Genomic DNA, 19,761 nt, shown 5'->3' on the forward strand with positions numbered 1-19,761 from the left:
TTTTTTGTATTTCAATTATGTAATTATTTCAGTTATGCATTTCATTTTATCTTTTTACATTTCATATTTATAAATCAAAGTTTTCCCTGATATTTAACATTGCACTTTAATAATATACTTACATGGTCTACCTAATAGATGCAACAAAGGTATCAATTAAATGTGTCATTAATTAAAATTGGAAATAATAACAATAATAACAGACATTCCTTCTGTTACCTTGAACACATAAGCAGATTTCTGTGTCTGTGCATTGTTCTGCACAGTTTATGAATGCATTTTGCTAGAAATCTTTATTAGCTTGTGTGGATGGATTAGCTTAATGGATATTTGATGCCACAGTGGCAAATATCAAGCATCAAACATACAATCTACAGTAAAGGCCACAATAAATACACAGAGAGGTCATTGAGTGATAGAACACTGGTGAAACTAATATGGGCAGTGAAAGCAATCATAAATCCAGGAAATAAAAAAAAACATACAAAATACCCACAATGAAAGTAATTGTAAATTTCCACAGTAATGCTAACCACGCACTGAAGAAAGGGGAAAGAAAAGACAAAGAAAGACAGGAGGCAGGAAAAAGAAGTAAAAAACAAACAAATAGTTAACAGTTTGGTGTCTCTGTAGATTTGTTTTAATACTTCCTCTCCAAAAGTTGCTCTACGTCATGTTAAACACAACCTCTGACTTCTTTGATAGTTTGCTAGTTTGCCGTCTGAGAACAAGCTGCTTTAGAGACTTCCATCTCACCCGTTGCTGGATTCTGAATTTGTTTCCTGGTGCACAATAATAGACTCATTAACTGTCATCAGAGGGCCAGCAGACAGCTGCTTTATCACGTCAAAATCAGTTTCACCCTCATCATTATTCTTCTTTCTTCCCTCTTACGGTAAACAATTCAATTTGCAGGGAAATTGAAAAAAAGACAATAGATAATAAAAGGTCATATCCACTGGGTGTCAGTTTATCTTTTGTCATCTCCATGAATAGATTGTGTGTCAGCTCCCACTGGTAAGGAAACAGCAATACAAGTGGAAAAAACAATGTCCTGTAACTGTTATTATTTTCCTGTAATCTGAGCTTTTCTGCTACAGCCGAGTTTAAAGCGATTCGTTTGGCCAAACAGTGGAGTAAAAATCATACAAGTGTTTCACTGCAGAGAGAAACAGCAGAGATCAGAGGAAGGACCCACTGGCAGGTAGTCTGCACAGAAAGTGTACTGCTGTAAAACAAAGGATGATGCTGAATGTCAGCTTTAGTCCTGTTAAGTTCAGCTACAACTGTGCCTCTTACAGTGAAATGTCTTGACAAAAAGGTTATTTTTCTTGTCCACTTTTAAAGTAAAACTTGAACAGAGTTTTTCCAGTGGAGAAATTAACAAACAGGAACTTAAATTCAAAATCACAATTCACAATCAAAATTCAACTAAAACTAATGATTGCAATGATAATTAAATGAGCAGGATTTTTTAAAAATCAGACCTGAAGTTTAACATGACTGGAATAATATCAAAATTAAAATATCAAATTCAAAAACCAGAGAAATCCCTGAGACCAAGAAAACATAATGAATTAGGTTGATGGAAAAAATTCCTGAGGTCAGAAAGAAAGTCTGGACAGACAGCAGTTTTTCTTACTTTCTAACTGTATTAGTGTCATTTGTTGGTATGAGAGCAAACAAAGCGATGGAGAAATGTCATCTCCCCAAGATTAACTTTGGCCTTTTGGAACCGGAAAGTAAATCAGTGATTTGACAAATCTTACAGACCTGATTTTATACAGAGAGGAGAAAGAGGGAGAAGTGTCATAACTACTATCATGGTAACTCTCAGGCAGTGATCAGTTTCCATGCTGCCTTGAGGTTAACAGAAGCGGGAGGTCACACCAGAGAGATAGCTGGAGTGCTATTAATGCAGGCTGTCATATGTAATTATGAACTTCATTCCCCCCCCCCCTGGCCTGTCCACCAGTGTAGCAATCAGAATTGTTGTCTGAAGGCCAAAAAACGCCAAACAGATTTACTTTCACAAGTGGAGCATAGTGGCATTGACTATAATGGTCCACTTGATGGTCATATTTTATTAGAACTTTATTAGGAGTTTTTGTTTTGGATTATTACAACCCAGGAAACAGAAAAGGAAATAAATGAAAGAAAGTGAAGTTGGGGGAGAAAGTTAAGAGAAAGACAGTGAGAGAAAAATAGAGGAGAAGAGGAAAAACACAGAGAAACTTTTTTTTTCTCAACACCTGTTGAGGGGAAAAAACAGCAGAGAAACCACGGCAACGACCAGCATAAATAACAATGACAATGTTACTGAGCAGCACAGAGTACTAATAATGCAAGATATTTTTAGAGGCAACAGCAGCCCAATTTAGTGTGTGTGTGTGAGCACCTGTGTGCACACCTGTGTGAACACTTGTGTGTACACCTGTGTGCACACCTGAACTTCATCAAAAGTGTAGTCTCAGCACAAAGTTGTGTGCAGTGTTAGTGTTAGGAAAGATCATGTTACTGTTAGACTCACTTTTATGAAACTGTTTTCTTTGTATGTGTTTCATCAGCACAGAGCTCAGTTTTAGCATTGCATCTTTTGAGTAGTGTCTGTCCTCAAATAATAACCAGCCCCGTATGAACCTCATGTACAGAAAGTCACAACTCCATTTAAAGACAGGCTTGTATTAGAGACACACGGTGTGGGGTTTTTTTTTCTCGAATTTCCTGTTTTATTAGTATATACTGTTGTGTTTTAAGTGCAAGCCCTCAGCTTCACTCTTAATGTCATTATTATTGTATGTGGTGACTCACTCTTGAGTGTGACACTCTGAGTTTGCACTCTGGTAATGAACCATACATTTGGAATAAAAAAACCAAACAAAAAAAAAACAGAAACAAGTGGACTTGTGACTTATATGTAAACTGAGGGGTGAGCTCCTGCCATTAAAAGACTTTAGGAGAAAGCATGTTGTAGTTTTTTTTATCTAACAAAGTTGAAGTAATACAGCAAGCCTTCTCTACACTAGGGGGGTAATTTGTTTGCATACTGACACTTTTTGTTGCTCATTTGATGTTTTCATCTATTGTTTCGATAATGCCATTTTCCTGCACTTAAAGGATCCTGTGTGTTTTGAAGAGGAGAAAGTATGCCTTGTCACAAAGACATTAATCCTCCTGAGTGATTACTTCTGTGACGGACAGCAGCAATGACTCCGAGCTGATAGAAACAACAGCACTGCGCCTTTATTCATGTTTCATCGAGGCGTTGCTGACAGCAAACACTGCATGCTGCTTCAGAACCTCTGAGCTCCCAAGCACTTCTGACACTCTGCCATGTTTCAGTCTGACAGGCTTTTCACCCCAGCAGCCAGTATTTCAAACAGCCCCAACCACAGAATGACAGAATGAATACAAAAGCAGCTGAAGGACAGAGTGGCCTCTGAGAGAGGCTGTGAAGCTGTTCTCGAATTATTTAAACTCAATGAAAAATAGTATTAAAACTGCATAGACCGCTTACAGAAAAGTGATCACCAAAATCTTAAACTGATCCCTAAAATTTATAGAAGGCCAGTGTAAAGAAGCCTTGTTAGAAGGCTTGCAGGGGCATGTGGGGTCATTTTTAGGTGATCCAGGGATTTGGTGGGGCAAAGGAATAGTCATTTATAACAACTGAACTGTGAAAGCTGTAAAATGGACACTCTTCAGCAGATGATAGAAACTGGATGGTACAAAACAACCAACATGTTTATAACAACTGAACATCTGATCAGAAGGAACACTAATTCCAGGTGGCTGAGATGTGATGGATCTAAGATTCTCAGTCACCATTCAGAGGAAATTATTAGGTACACACACAAAAAAAGCCCTTTTTGTTTTTTGCATATTTAATGCTTGATAATTGGCTGCCATCAAGTTAATCAGATCTAAAGGACAGATCATGTAAATTTAAATATACAAAATGACATGTGCAACTGAATATTATCTCCATAACAACCAGTGTTGGGACTAACGCGTTATTAAGTAACGCGTTACAGTAACTACGTTATTATTGTGGTAACGAGCACGGTAACTGGTTATTATGCAAAAATCAGGAACGCGTTAGTCGTTACTGGGATTTAGATAGGCTCGTTATTCGTTACTTCGTGTGGTGGCTATCGCGGAGCTTCCACAGATTCAGTAACATTAGCAAGTGGTGGAGAATGGCAGGTGGATGAGGGAAAGGAGAGGCAGGAGGAGAGACCCGAGGCGGCCGCTGGTCTGAGTGGTTTATCTGGTTTATATTATAAACAGGTTTACCTTTTAGGTGACATGAATGAGTTGAAGGGAAGTTATGAACTGTTTCTGAGAGACAAATAACACCAGGATCTTTTTTTACGTAGCTGACAGCTGGTAATTGTGCAGGGGCGGGTCTAGCAAAGCTTTTGCCAGGGGGCCAAGTAGGGCATTAACAGGGAAAGGAGGGCACAAAAAATACTTTTCTTTCTTATTCTCATTTAAAATGTCTTACTTTTAAAAAATAATTATCTGAATCTTACAACAAACGATTGATAGATTGTTACATATATACCATCAAAACAGGGAACATCACTGTCACAACAGTGTTTATTTTCATTCAAAGGCTTTATGATTTTTCCCATAATGGCGGGCCGGTCTCTAGTCAAAATGCCTGGAACGATTATAGTCCCAGTCCAGCCCTGTATGCAGCTCATCTGCAGTCTGGTGTTGCCTACATCTTCCTATTCGGAAGGCAGAATTTCCGAGTTCTGACTACAATCGAAAGCACCACGACTGCAGTTTTTGTGTTGGATGTAAAAAGCGCACATGACGCTGTGACGTAGGCTAGAATCATGGCAGCAGTCAATGACGGTCCAGGCGTGGGATTTCTCTCGTGGAAATATGCACTTTGTTTTTCTATTGGTAGGTGGCACAGTGCACTTGTGGCAAGTAAGCAAGCTAGAAGACTGGCAAAGTTATGGAAGCAACACATTAACAAGAGAATTCTGACTAAAACCAAAGTTACTTTCCCTAGTAACTAGTTACGTTGAAATTAACGAGTAACTTGAAGTAACTGAGTTACTTTTGATAGAAGTAACTAGTAATGTAACTAAGTTACTAATTTAAAGTAACTTACTCAACACTGATAACAACTATATGAATGATCAAAGACAACAGAAACAGAAACAGACATTTGAAAGCACTTCATGTAACTAAATAAACAATTAGTACTTGTGATTTCTTAAATATGTTTGTGTTTCTTTTTGATAAAATGGGTATATGTGATGATTGTAATCCATCCATCTATTCTCTTCCACTTATCCTTATCAGGGTCCTTGGAGAGGGTTTGAGCCTATCCCCGATAGGTCGCCAACCTGATGCAGGGCTAACACAGAGAGACAGACAAACAACCATTTTACTCACATTCAAACCTATGGGCAATTTAGAATGACCAATTAACCAAACCCCACTAACTGCCTGTTAGTGGGGTTAGTTGGGAAGAAGCCAGAGTACCCAGAGAGAACCCAGGCAAACACAGGGAGAACATGCAAACTTCACCACTCAGAAAGGACCAGTCTCTATATTACTACAGTTCGTAGAATTCCTTAATGGACATTTTGCAGGCTTACATTTCATCCTCAATTACAGTACTGAAGAAATTAACTTTGTGGACATAAAAGTAACAAAAAAAGACAAATCTCTATCCACCTGTCTCTATTCTAAACCCACTGATCGGAATACATTACTTCAAGCCAATTGATTAGACTCAAACGTATCTGTGAAATTCCAGATGAATATAATGAGAGCAAAGAACAATATTGAACAAATTTAAAGAAAGAAAATACAAAGAGGAGTGGTTAAGATCTGCAGAAGAGAAGGTGAATTCAATAAGCAGGGATTTCTATTTAGCAAGTAAGAAATCTCCAAAACTTAAACCTAAACTTGTCTTTTGCACAACTTTTACACCAAAAACCAGAACCATTAAAGAAATCATTTTAAAACACTGGCATATACTTCAAAATGACCCAAACCTATTAGGTACCTACAGGGAGTGCAGAATTATTAGGCAAGTTGTATTTTTGAGGAATAATTTTATTATTGAACAACAACAACCATGTTCTCAATGAACCCAAAAAACTCATTAATATCAAAGCTGAATGTTTTTGGAAGTAGTTTTTAGTTTGTTTTTAGTTTTAGCTATTTTAGGGGAATATCTGTGTGTGCAGGTGACTATTACTGTGCAGAATTATTAGGCAACTTAACAAAAAACAAATATATACCCATTTCAATTATTTATTTTTACCAGTGAAACCAATATAACATCTCCACATTCACAAATATACATTTCTGACATTCAAAAACAAAACAAAAACAAATCAGCGACCAATATAGCCACCTTTCTTTGCAAGGACACTCAAAAGCCTGCCATCCATGGATTCTGTCAGTGTTTTGATCTGTTCACCATCAACATCGCGTGCAGCAGCAACCACAGCCTCCCAGACACTGTTCAGAGAGGTGTACTGTTTTCCCTCCTTGTAAATCTCACATTTGATGATGGACCACAGGTTCTCAATGGGGTTCAGATCAGATGAACAAGGTGGCCATGTCATTAGTTTTTCTTCTTTTATACCCTTTCTTGCCAGCCACGCTGTGGAGTACTTGGACGCGTGTGATGGAGCATTGTCCTGCATGAAAATCATGTTTTTCTTGAAGGATGCAGACTTCTTCCTGTACCACTGCTTGAAGAAGGTGTCTTCCAGAAACTGGCAGTAGGACTGGGAGTTGAGCTTGACTCCATCCTCAACCCGAAAAGGCCCCACAAGCTCATCTTTGATGATACCAGCCCAAACCAGTACACCACCTCCACCTTGCTGGCATCTGAGTCGGACTGGAGCTCTCTGCCCTTTACCAATCCAGCCACGGGCCCATCCATCTGGCCCATCAAGACTCACTCTCATTTCATCAGTCCATAAAACCTTAGAAAAATCAGTCTTGAGATATTTCTTGGCCCAGTCTTGACGTTTCAGCTTGTGTGTCTTGTTCAGTGGTGGTCGTCTTTCAGCCTTTCTTACCTTGGCCATGTCTCTGAGTATTGCACAGCTTGTGCTTTTGGGCACTCCAGTGATGTTGCAGCTCTGAAATATGGCCAAACTGGTGGCAAGTGGCATCTTGGCAGCTGCACGCTTGACTTTTCTCAGTTCATGGGCAGTTATTTGGCGCCTTGGTTTTTCCACACGCTTCTTGCGACCCTGTTGACTATTTTGAATGAAACGCTTGATTGTTGGATGATCACGCTTCAGAAGCTTTGCAATTTTGAGACTGCTGCGTCCCTCTGCAAGATATCTCACTATTTTTGACTTTTCTGAGCCTGTCAAGTCCTTCTTTTGACCCATTTTGCCAAAGGAAAAGACGTTGCCTAATAATTATGCACACCTGATATAGGGTGTTGATGTCATTAGACCACACCCCTTCTCATTACAGAGATGCACATCACCTAATATGCTTAATTGGTAGTAGGCTTTCGAGCCTATACAGCTTGGAGTAAGACAACATGCATGAAGAGGATGATGTGGACAAAATACTCATTTGCCTAATAATTCTGCACTCCCTGTATAAGGAACCACCAATGATAACCTATAGGAGAGGAAGGAATATTAAAGATAGAGCTTGCCAGGACCCTAATACTTCAGATAAAATCCTAATAAGCCATAACGTACAAGGTAATTTCAAGTGTGGGTCATGCATTAATTGTCAATACACCAAAAATGTAAAATCATTCAAAGACCCTATAAGTAACAAAACCATTGCAATAAAGGGCTTTATCACATGCTGAACTAAAAATGTAATCTACATGATACAGTGCCCATGCATTAAAATATATATAAGAGAAACATCCTGCCCTCTAAAAGATCGAATTAATGAACACAGAAGTTCGATCAATAGGAATGATCTAACCAACCCTGTTGCAAGACGCTTCAATGATAAACATCCAAGTTCACCTTTATTTTTTCTTGGCATTGAAGCAATTAAACTAAACCAAAGAGGTGGTAATACTAATTTTATCCGGAAAAAAAGAGAAGCATTTTGGATATTCCGTTTTAAAAGTCTGCACCCTAGAGGTGTGAATGAGGATTTTTCTATCAATGAGTTTTTGTGAGCTTAAACCTTTTTATATTTTTAATGTTTTTATTATTATTTTTTCCCGGTTACAATTTTCTCGCATGGGTAATGTTTATTTATTTATTTATATTTATTTTATCAGCAAAAGAAGGTGTAGCATTCTAGACATCTTGTTTTAAGTCTACATTTGAGAGATTTTACATTGTAGAGACATAAATGAGGACCTTTCCACAAATGTGTTTTCATGTTATGACTTCCTCTTGTTTCTTAACTGCTGCACCAACCTCCTTATTTTTTTATGAAATGCTGTCATTTGTAACCATTTTATGTTTTTTTTTTTGTTTGTATATTCATAATATTCTTTTTATGTATTTCACACGTGTTATTTTGAGACAGCTGGGGATTATGTCCCTTATTATTGATGATTATCTTCATCATTAATGATCTAGTCCAGTATGTTTACTTGGGTGTGACTTAACCAAATACCAACCTGTTATACATTATCTTATCTATCTATGAAGATGTGATTAGTTATTTTGAATTTTTTTTCTGTTCCCTGTCTTTTATTTAAGCAAACTTCTACAATGTTTTACTATGACCCTGATGAAGGCCACAAGCCGAAAAGCGTTGGTCACATAATAAAGTTGTTCCTCTTCCCTTAAGCGTTGCGGGAGTTCCTGCATTGTGAATTGTTTCATCCTCTCCATGCACCTTGGAAGTAGGTGAAGTTGTGCCAGAAACTTTTTCTGTGATTCACACAAAGGCCCTCGCCAGATGTTAGAATCAAACTCAAGAACATTCTGTGAAGCAACAGTGCTAACTACTGTGCCACCATTCTGCCCATGACGAATATAATGAGTGTATAAATTAAATAAATAGATCACAAAAGAACCATAAAGAACAGGTATAAATGAAGAAGAACATATTACAGATAGTATACAAGAATTAATTATTACGTTTCAGGAGGTCCCTCAAAGGTGCCGTGGATATCTGACCTCCCATTCTATGCCCAGCTGTTAAAAACCTCATAGGGCAGAACAAACATCTCCTTCTCTGTTTTTCTCTTTTGTTCTTTTGGAAAAATTTGTGTCCACAAAGGTGTTTTCCAGACATGCCTGTTGACAAAAATGACCAGCTGCCCAGGGAGTAATGCTGCTGAACCTTTTGAAAATGCCTCATCTTTAATGAACTTTTCCCCTTGTTTTTGTGGCTGTTGCTGTGGGCACTGCTGCTATTCTATTGTCGTTGCTGTTTTTCATATTGTGACCCTGCTGACCCCTCTCTGAACGGAGCCTCTTGTTTTCTCTTTTCTGAGCTCCTGGCTGTTGTGAGTCAGGACCTCTCTGGAAAGGCGATGGTCCATCCATAGCCCTATTGATGACAGTTCATCAGCATGCAGGGGGGACTGCTGCAGTCACCACAGAAACCACATACACCCAACCTCTTCAAATCCCAAGGCTTTAATCTTCTACTGTGATTCGATTCCACTGCTCTCTATTTTTTCCTTTTCATGAGAAATATTTATTTAAATAACAAATTGACAGAATGTGTTATTGTAATAAAGGCACTTTAATTTTGTTTCTGAGGATTAATTATACATCTGCATAGGTGAAGGGGTGAGGGGTTGTATGGGCAAATTGTATGGGTCCCTACAAATGTTTTTCAAAGCCTTCATGTTAAAGTAGGAGCTTGAAAGCTCATTTCTCACATGAAAATCATGACATGATATGATTATTCAATTCAATTCAATTTTATTTATATAGCGCCAAATCACAACAAAAGTCGGCTCAAGGCGCTTCATAGATACAGAGAAAAACCCAACAATCATATGACCCCCTATGAGCAAGCACTTTGGCGACAGTGGAAAAGAAAAACTCCCTTTTAACAGGAAGAAACCTCTGGCAGAACCAGGCTCAGGGAGGGGCGGCCATCTGCTGCGACCGGTTGGGGTAAGAGAAGGAAGACAGGATAAAGACATGCTGTGGAAGAGAGACAGAGGTTAATAACAGATATGATTCAATGCAGAGAGGTCTGTTAATACATAGTGAGTGAGAAAGGTGACTGGAAAGGAAAAACTCAGTGCATCATGGGAATCCCCCGGCAGCCTACGTCTATTGCAGCATAACTAAGGGAGGATTCAGGGTCACCTGATCCAGCCCTAACTATATGCTTTAGCAAAAAGGAAAGTTTTAAGCCTAATCTTAAAAGTAGAGATAGTGTCTGTCTCCCGAATCCAAACTGGAAGCTGGTTCCACAGAAGAGGGGCCTGAAAACTGAAGGCTCTGCCTCCCATTCTACTTTTAAATACTCTAGGAACAACAAGTAGGCCTGCAGAGCGAGAGTGAAGTGCTCTAATAGGGTGATATGGTACTACAAGGTCATTAAGATAAGATGGGGCCTGATTATTATACAGCCACCGGTAACTTTCTTTAGGTACACTTGCTCGTACCAGATGGGACTCCTTTTACCTTCAGAACTATCTTAATTCTTTGCGGCATAGATGCAGCAAGGTTCACATTCATCAACTGTACAGCCAAATCTTCTATTCCATCATATCCCAAAGATGCTTTCTTGGACTTAGAGCTTGTGACTGAGCTTGTGACTGTGCAGATCATTTAAGTACCCTGAAGTCACTGTCATGCTCTTAGCTTTGAAACTTTAAGCTGGAAGCTGAGTGTATTCAGTGAAAATAAAGTGTTAAAGATGTACAATTATCGTTAAAATAAACAGAATGTAAAACATTGTCATCAAAGTTAAATTGACCGATGAAGTTTATGGGATTTTCCTGCTCGCTTCCCTCAGGCCAGCTGGTAGCAGGGACCTGTGAGATTGTGACTCTGGACCGTGACAGCAGCCAGCCCAGGAGGACCATCGCACGGCAGACAGCTCGCTGCGCCTGCAAGAAGGAACAGATTGCTGGTACGACGAGAGCCAGACCAGCCTGTGTGGATGGTAAGATCCTCACTGTCCTCAGACGACTGCTGCTGACTGGTGAATACGATGAATAATATATAAAAATATATTATGTTAAATAAGACAATCAGTGACTCAGGAAAAAAAGTTTACATTTTGAATATCAAACTGTAAAAAGAGGTAGAAAATGCCAGGTTTCATTTAACACCTTTTTGGCTACCACAAATGAACTAAGGAAATCCCAAAAAGTTGGTTATGTTCATCTGGACTCAGCGTTTTTAGTGTCTTCTTCAGTCTCAGCTGACTGCAGGTTTCCCCAACCCTATAATCAGCACAGTTACATGATGACCAAAACTTGCTCCATGACTAACAATGCGCTGTGAGGTCAGTTTTGTGAGTATGAATATGCAAATTTATATGCCCAGTGATCAATGGCAATGAGAACCATTCACAGAGAGTTGAGGAATGGGTCCAATCATAGCATTGTAAGTAAGTAAAAGATGTACCATTAAGTGTAATTTGTGTACACAAATGTGTCCATCTGTGTAGACATTTTTGTTCAGACAGGGGAGAGAGGTTTTTACCTACTCCAATCGACTAACTCCGTGTCACTGGAACTGGGTAACATATGCATTTTTCAGATTGTGGGAACAGAGCTCCGGCAGGAAGACAGCCTTTTCTTCGTCTGCCAGCAGACTCTGAACATGCTCTCCTTGCTGAACCATAAGGCCTCGGCCTCTGGTCCAAGATGGATGTTACCTTTTCACATAAATGGCTTCCATAACTCTTTGCTCAATCAAGCTTTGGAGTTTGAAAGCCACAGAGACTCATTGCTATTGATCAATGGTTACACATATGTCAATGATCGTGAAACCGACCTCATATTAGCAGTGGCATTTGTTTTGGTCATAATACAAATGAATCCAAAAAAAAAAAGCTTTGAGGCTGAATAGCAAACAGTAAAACAATTTGACAACTTTTTAGCTGTTACAAATGAACTTAAAAAAAACTGGTTTCTTGTGTAGAAGTAACATTACATAACAGTGCGCTATACAAAAGTACTGCTTGCTGAAGGCACTTGGATGAGTGATGAAATATGTCTCCCACTGAGCACGCCACATCCAGATGAACAGAATCCGCTTTCTAGGATATAACTTAACTCATGGGAATAACATGTTTCTGTGTTTGGATACAAATTTCTGTACTAAATTTACAGCTATAACATATGAAGGGTTAGCTGGATGACAAGATGAGCGTGCTTTTATAGCAAAGCTCTGACAGTATTGGTGATCTTACTTTTATTTGCTTATCTATAATCTTTGATTTGACTTTTCTATATTTTTTATTATGTTTACATTTGTTTATGTTTGTTTGAGCATTTGCTTTTGTCATTTCCTGTTTTTTGTTTGTTTTGTTTTTTATTGTATTTGTATAATTTATTTTTAGAGCATGCTATGGTAAATCTGTTTGCTATGGCTGGCTGCATCTGTCTAATAGAATACTAGATAATAAAAGTGCAGTTGTGGTCAGAAGTTTATGTAAACTCATTATAGTTATTTGAGACTTTTATTTCTTTGAACTTAAAACTTTTCCAGGATGGAATGATCTTACAGCACGCATCTTTATTTACTTTAAATTTGTATTGCTCATGTTTGGGTTTATTTTGGATTTTCTCTAATCTATACAGGGTCAAAAGTATACATACACGTTTAAAATCTGTATATATGCATTCAGTTAAGTCTTTTAATAAGTGGTGTTGAAGATTCCACAAGGATTTTTAATTTGACGATGCCTATTAAATTCTCTTTAGTCATCGCGATTGACTACAACTGGTAGTTTGTCAACATAAAAAGGACTTGTTTGACAGTATTTACTAGCTTAAGAACTTCAGATACAGGGTATCATTTAATTTCAAATTTGTTGGAATAGGTCTCCGTGAATAATTGTTTTTCTAGGAATATACAAAAAAAAAGACACAGGTATCGAACTCCAGGCCTCGAGGGCCGATGTCCTGCAGGTTTTGTGTCTTTGATCCAACACAGCTGATTCAAATGGCTAATTTACCTCCTCAGCATGTCTTGACGTTCTCCAGAGGCCTGCTAATGAACTAATCATTTGATTCAGGTGTGTTGACCAAGGGTGAAATCTAAAACCTGCAGGACACCGGCCCTCGAGGCCTTTAGTTCGACACCCCTGTTCTAAGACAACAGATCAGTCCAGTACTTCTATTTTATGAGAAAACATAAGTGAAGCTTTCACTCTTCCAATTGTCTTCTTGAATGTGGAGTTCAGAAAGTCACTGCCTAGATGGATAAAGCCCAAAGTTTCTTTGCATTTCATCAGTAGCTGTCTCCTCTTTTGTCACGGCGTTTTGTATCCGTTTTAATTTGTATTCCTTGATTATTGTTATTCATGGTTTTGAGTTTGGTAGATGGTTTTCTGTTCATATTAAATTTATTGTGTTTTTTAGCTTCTAGTTACGGTCTCTGTGTCCTCCCTTTGCTCCACATTTCATTTCTTGCCTCCATGTTCCCTCTGTCTCCCCAGTCAGTCATGTCTCTCTGGCTACGTTCACACTGCAGGCGAAAGCGCAAGTTTGTATTTTCTCTTGTAATCTTAGGTTAAAAAAAATATCTGCAGTTCTTGAGGGAAAAAAACTTTATTTAAAAATCAACTTTATTTAAAATTTAGATATTTATCTCATTATTTACTGGTTAACAGGAATAGAACTACAAGTTAAAAATGAAAAAGCATGACATCTTTGAGACCACAAACAAAGATTCTTTACAGTGTTCACACAAAACAACCTCTGAGCACTATATTTTTTAACACCAGACACTGCCCATCACCTGCTAATAGCATCCCTGTAGTGAATAGTGGAATACTTCAAGAAAACCTGCTCCAGAGCAGAGACTCAGGTGATGACATACCTTTCACCACCACAGTATCCTATTAAAACTGGTGTCTGTGTCCACGTAAAAGTTTAGCACAGATTTTTTAATTTCTAGCAAATTAAAAAACAAAACAAAAAAACCCTTTCTCAGTGTACTGTCGATGTGTCCACTTTAAAGTTTAGCACGGATTTTTTGTTTGCCTCATTTGCACTTCAGTCCTAACGTGTTCTTTCCTGTAGGATTGTCTCATTCTCTAGAGACAAAGGAGCAACCCTCCTTCAGGTCACCCTCTTTGATGAATGAAGTCATTACAAAATGGCCTCCTCGCTTTCTGGATAAATGAACTGTGCTTGGCGGTGGTGGATGGATCTGCATTGCAGTCATTAATTTGTCAGAGTAGTGATGCAGCGCTCACAGGTGTTCGGGTACTTACCGATACATGCTATTAATCCACTGATTCTCCATTTCACACTATTGATTCAAAGTCTCTTTCCTGTTTTCTACACTCTGCAACGTAATTCACCTTGAAATGCATTCATCCATCCTGTGTTGTTATTGGTTAGACATTAAGAGACTTTCAGGGGAATGTGGTATACATGAGGAAATAAAAACTACTAATTTAAACAAAAATTTAGTAAGAAATTCAATCATTTTTTTGATCTAAAAATCTAAAGTTTTGAAACCCCCTTTTTTTAAAACAATGCAGACATAATAATAGTAAGCAGATATTTAGAAAGCAATTCATGTTTTAGATTTAAATAACTAGGCTCTAATACAGTGTCTGATTATTATCAAATTACTGAACTTACAAAAAGCAAACCTCTAAGTGAAGCATTCCTATTATGTTCAAATTTTGTGTTGATCACTTTCTGTAAGTCTAGTTGTGGAAATCTTCACGTACAATTTCATCTTGGACGTTAAACTTGTGAGGAGGTCAACTTTGATGTTGAACTGACCCAAATTTCATGTCAAAGACAGATGCTAGTGCTGACAGCTTGGTCTCTGCCCATGATCCTGAGACCAAAAAAGGTTTTTTCAAGAGTAAGAGTCAAAATCCAAAGATGCTGCATTAAGTCAGGAGCACGACTGAGCTCACACTTAGTTTTTCCAAATTCATGGAGCTATGGACCATGAAACTGTCCTCCATCCATCCTCTTCTGATTTTCTTCATTCATCAGCTCCTCAAGGTACTCCTTCCATCTTTTTAACACAGTCTTCTCACTGCTCATCTCAATAGCCACATCGTTAATCACCCTAATCTTCTGCACATCTTTTCCAGCTTGATACAAGTCCTTTACTCCTCAACATCACATACAACTCAATATAAGCCTTTTCCTTTGTCTTTGCTACCTCTCTGTTTCCCATACGCCTAAACTCCCAGTACTCTTGTCTACTTTTTTCATCTCTTTGGCTAATCGACTTTTTCTTTGCTTTTTCCTCTTCCTTCAGATCCTTTCCTTTGTTTGGTCATACCATACCAAGTCTGCTTGTCTTTGTTCCTTTTTCCAGAGGATACATCAAATACCGTGTTTCCCTCAGCACTTCAGGGGTACTTTCCCAGTCATCTGGTAAATGGCCTGTATTTGTATAGCGCTTTACTAGTCCCAAAGGACCCCAAAGTGCTTTACACAACCAGTCATCCACACATTCACACACTGGTGATGGCAAGCTACATTGTAGCCACAGCCACCCTGGGGCGCACTGACAGAGGCGAGGCTGCCGGACACTGGCGCCACCGGGCCCTCTAACCACCACCAGTAGGCAACGGGTGAAGTGTCTTGCCCAAGGACACAACGACCGAGACTGTCCAAGCCGAGGCTTGAACCAGCAACCTTCCAATTACAAGGCGAACTCCCAACTTCCACCAATTTATCCTTAACTTTAGAAATCAAGAAGAAGGCGAAGTCATCCTACACACTACAGATGATATTGCTAGTATACATTCAATATGACAACAAATGATTTTTCATTTATTCCTATTAATGATACCAGGAACAAGAAAATATACTCCATTTCCAACAAAGGCCAGAAATCTTTATAGAGATTTATATTTTAAATTACAACCATACTAATCTTTGTAATTTTTCCTAAACCTAAATTCTAATACCGGTAATAAGATTTTCAATAAAAATGAGCTGCTGAAGCTGAACTGTTTCCTCCTCCTGAAGGATCTCTCCATCTGGATAGAGGTGTGAGGGGATGTAAGAATGGCTGAGCAATGCTACTGTTGTTCAGTAGGAAATTGGTTTGATAATTGGGGACTCACAGGCTATCACAATCACACCACTGCTCCAATGGGCGAACTGATTACCAGGTTATGTATTACAGGCCTCTACAGTCTTTCATTTTCTTTGTGTTTCCCCAGACATGGCTCAGAGTGTGTGTAATTTAGTGCCAGGAATGAGAGCAAGAACTGAAAGACTGGGTCAGTAAAGAATCACTTCAAACAGCAGGAATATCCCTGCAAGTGAAGTGGTGTGTGTGTGTGTGTGTGTGTGTGTGTGTGTGTGTGTGTGTGTGTGTGTGTGTGTGTGTGTGTGTGTGTGTGTGTTTTCCACATAGTGCTGATAACTCAGGTCATTCTATTTTACATAATATATTAGAATATATTATATGGCATGTCATAAGCTTTGTTCATGCTATGTCATGCTACATTAATTATGCACACTGCATTAGATTACCTTTATGCACACTGCATTAGATTACCTTTATGTTGCATTTATTGGCCACAACATTAAACCCACTTGCCTGGTAAGTAACCCTCATGCTCCCACAGCTGCTTTCACTTGTCCAGATATGCACTCTGCAAGACCTCTTAAAGATCTACTGTAATAGTATTAGCAGCACATCCTTTAAGACCTTTAGGATATTTAATAAGATTGTGATTGGGGGGATTTTTAGGTTAAACCTCTTATGTTCTTTGTTATGTTTTTGAAGGAGATTTTTATTGTTGTTGTTGTTGTTGTTGTTGTTGTTGTTGTTGTTGTTGTTGTTGTTGTTGTTGTATGCCCAAGAGAGAAAAAAATAACCCTCACAATAAAATCTAGAAAAGAATGTCTACAAAAAAAAAAGAACCAAAGTGTTCAAATGGCCCAGGCGATGTGCAGACCTCAACCCAACTGAAATATTGTTGCATTTAAACAGATGACGCAAACCTCAATGAACTGAAACAATTTTGTAAAGAGGAGTGGACCAAAATCCCTCTATCACTCAATGATGACATTGTAAAGAAAATGGTTACTTTGAGTTATTGCTGCTAAAGATGGTTTTACGAGCTGTTGAATTATGAGCAAAGTTTTAAACTGGACTCCAGTTTTTTGAAAACTTTTTCACATGTCATTAGCTGTAGAGTGTAGAGTGACTGCTTTTGCCTTTCATTCTGATCATCTGGTAAGGCCCAAATTACCATGATATTTATGCACATGATGAGTGCATGTAAATGTCTGACTAATGTTCATCTTTATTTATTTTTACCCTTGACACCTTTTCCTCACATTTCCTTTGCATAATGAGAAACATTAAATTATTTTGTGTTGTCCACTTATAGTGTTTAATTGAAAACACATACAGCTGTTAATAACAGATGTTTGATGGTCTTCTTTCGACATGATCCAGAGTCACACACATCTGACTGAAAATGCTGGACAGAGGTTAACTATCACAGAACCCTTGTTACTCTACATCTGCTGCAACATTGTTTTAAAGGGTTATTTCACCAATGTTTACCATAAAGCCCTTGGTATTTCTTGTTATATTTTGTATGTGTATCTTAATAAAATTGTCAATGTTCTGTAAAGACTGTGCATGAGTAGCTTGGTATGTTCAACAATTATTTACACTCTATGCAAACACTGCAAACTCGGAGTGCCATTGCAGAATATAGATTACAGATTATGTAGAATTTTCAAATACAGTTGTGTATCTGCACTTATTTCTTCATTATTAACAGTAGGGGTAAAAGGAGAAACATCAACAAGAATAAAATCATCATTTATGATAAAGGAGATGGGGGGGTTGTTCAGCCATAAGATGCTGATGAAAAAACACAAATAACGTAAAAACTTAAAATTGAAGCTCAAGCATACTTACCTCTTCTTCCTCTTGTCGTCCTCCTCAGTTCGTATCATCACGAGTCGACAGTGGTGTGAGATGACTCCATGCTTAGAGGATGAAGGCTGTAATCTCCTGGTCAATCAGTCAGGCTGGACCTGTACTCAACCAGGAGGCAGAGTGAAAACCACCACGGTGAGAAAACAAGCTTAGCTGACAAATACAAACACACTTACCACTGAAAAAATGGTGATTTGAACATATTTGCAAAACATACTGGAAATTGATTTCACCACTTTAGCTGCATGTAGTAACAGAAAGTATAGAAGCAAAACCTGTTGTATTGTTCAAGGAGTCATCCTATTTTTACAAAACTGTGAATCACAGAGTTTAAGTAAGCTCCAAACATGGGAACTTAATTGTAAGAATGAAGAAAGCTGTACACCCTACCTCAGGTGTGCAGTCTTTATTGGTGCAAGTTTACTGTGAAGGAGGAGCTATTTTTCCCCCCAGTTGTCAACAGCCTTCCAACAGATGTAATTTGGAGTAATCATTTTATAATTTTTTTCTCTTTTAAATACCTTATGAAAAACAAATTCCCATATTTCATACACAGTTCAGCTTTGTTGTCCATGAAAAATATAATGTCAGGTTCACCGTGAGTCTTGTCAAAAGTAATTTTGAGAATTATATTAACAATCCTTGAGCAGAAACTGGAAAAAAAAAAACAACCCAACAATAATGAGTTAAAACAGGGAACATTTTTGAATTAATATAACTTCATTCTTCCCATCTGAATGTTCATTGGTCTAATGAAGATCTAAATTTGTGTTGTTCAGGTTTTTTTTGTTTAATTCATTACAATCTTCAGCTACTTTTACCCATGTTTTTGTAACAGAATGAAATTAACCTGGTTCAACAAATTAAGTTTCTGTTTATCGAGTTTTTAACAAGGCTGGTTAAGTAGCAGCACTCAAATGCATGATTCAGAAACACAAAGGGTAAATTAAAGGTAGTTTCATTAAACTAAAAAGTCCAAAACAAGGAAAATCCAAACTTCACAGCAGAGAGCACAAACTGCAAGGGAAGACACAACCACAAGGCACTACATTACAAACAATATATACACATCAGGGAAACACCAGGGAACATAGCTGAATGGAATCTGATTAACGAGACAAGGGGACCCAAAACTAAACGCAATCCACTCGAGATGAGGGGCTATCAAAATAAAACAGGAAGTAACAAAGACTGAGACCAGTAATAAAACATATGAACGTGATACAGTGACAGGCAATAAATAAACATGAAGACATGATTGACTGACGAGACAGAAAGGGAAAGATGATGATAACAAAAGGCTACATAACCTTATAAAAATACAGACTGGAACCAAAGGGAGACAAACATAATCCATGAACCAGAAATATAGATAACAATCTCAGAGGCACAAGGAGGAACAAACCTCAAAAAAGTTCAAAGAGCTTGAACATAAATCCTCTCTTACTGTAAAAAAATAAATAAATAAAATAAAAGAAGAATGATGCGTCCACAATAAATTTCAAATCAATGGGTCAAAGACTCAGCACCATGATAGTTTTTCGTTGTATGATTGTTGGGTTCATTCAACTTTTCCTGAGGTAATATCATTCAGTACCATGGAGACAAAATAATTTAAGACCAAAGCCTTCTAGTTTTTGATGCCCCGTAGCTCCTAATTATAGCTCTTGTAATTATTTCCATTTTTAACAGTAATTTCAACAAATGCTGTTCAGTCTTTTTTTCCTTT

At 38.0% G+C, this 19,761-nt stretch overlaps 1 protein-coding gene across 3 annotated transcripts in view; it reads left to right on the forward strand.

The window, feature by feature from the left end:
- Nucleotides 1-19,761, forward strand: part of LOC113026223 (protein FAM19A5-like) — a 50,439-nt gene that overhangs the window by 11,950 nt on the left and 18,728 nt on the right. For all 3 annotated transcript variants that reach the window (XM_026174750.1, XM_026174748.1, XM_026174749.1), the window contains exons 2-3: nucleotides 10,918-11,067; nucleotides 18,040-18,167. In XM_026174750.1, coding sequence (XP_026030535.1) covers nucleotides 10,918-11,067; nucleotides 18,040-18,167 — 278 coding nt within the window. The remainder of the gene's footprint in view (nucleotides 1-10,917; nucleotides 11,068-18,039; nucleotides 18,168-19,761) is intronic.

Source organism: Astatotilapia calliptera, chromosome 7, assembly GCF_900246225.1.
Source record: "Astatotilapia calliptera chromosome 7, fAstCal1.2, whole genome shotgun sequence".
NCBI classification, from domain to species: Eukaryota; Metazoa; Chordata; class Actinopteri; order Cichliformes; family Cichlidae; genus Astatotilapia; species Astatotilapia calliptera.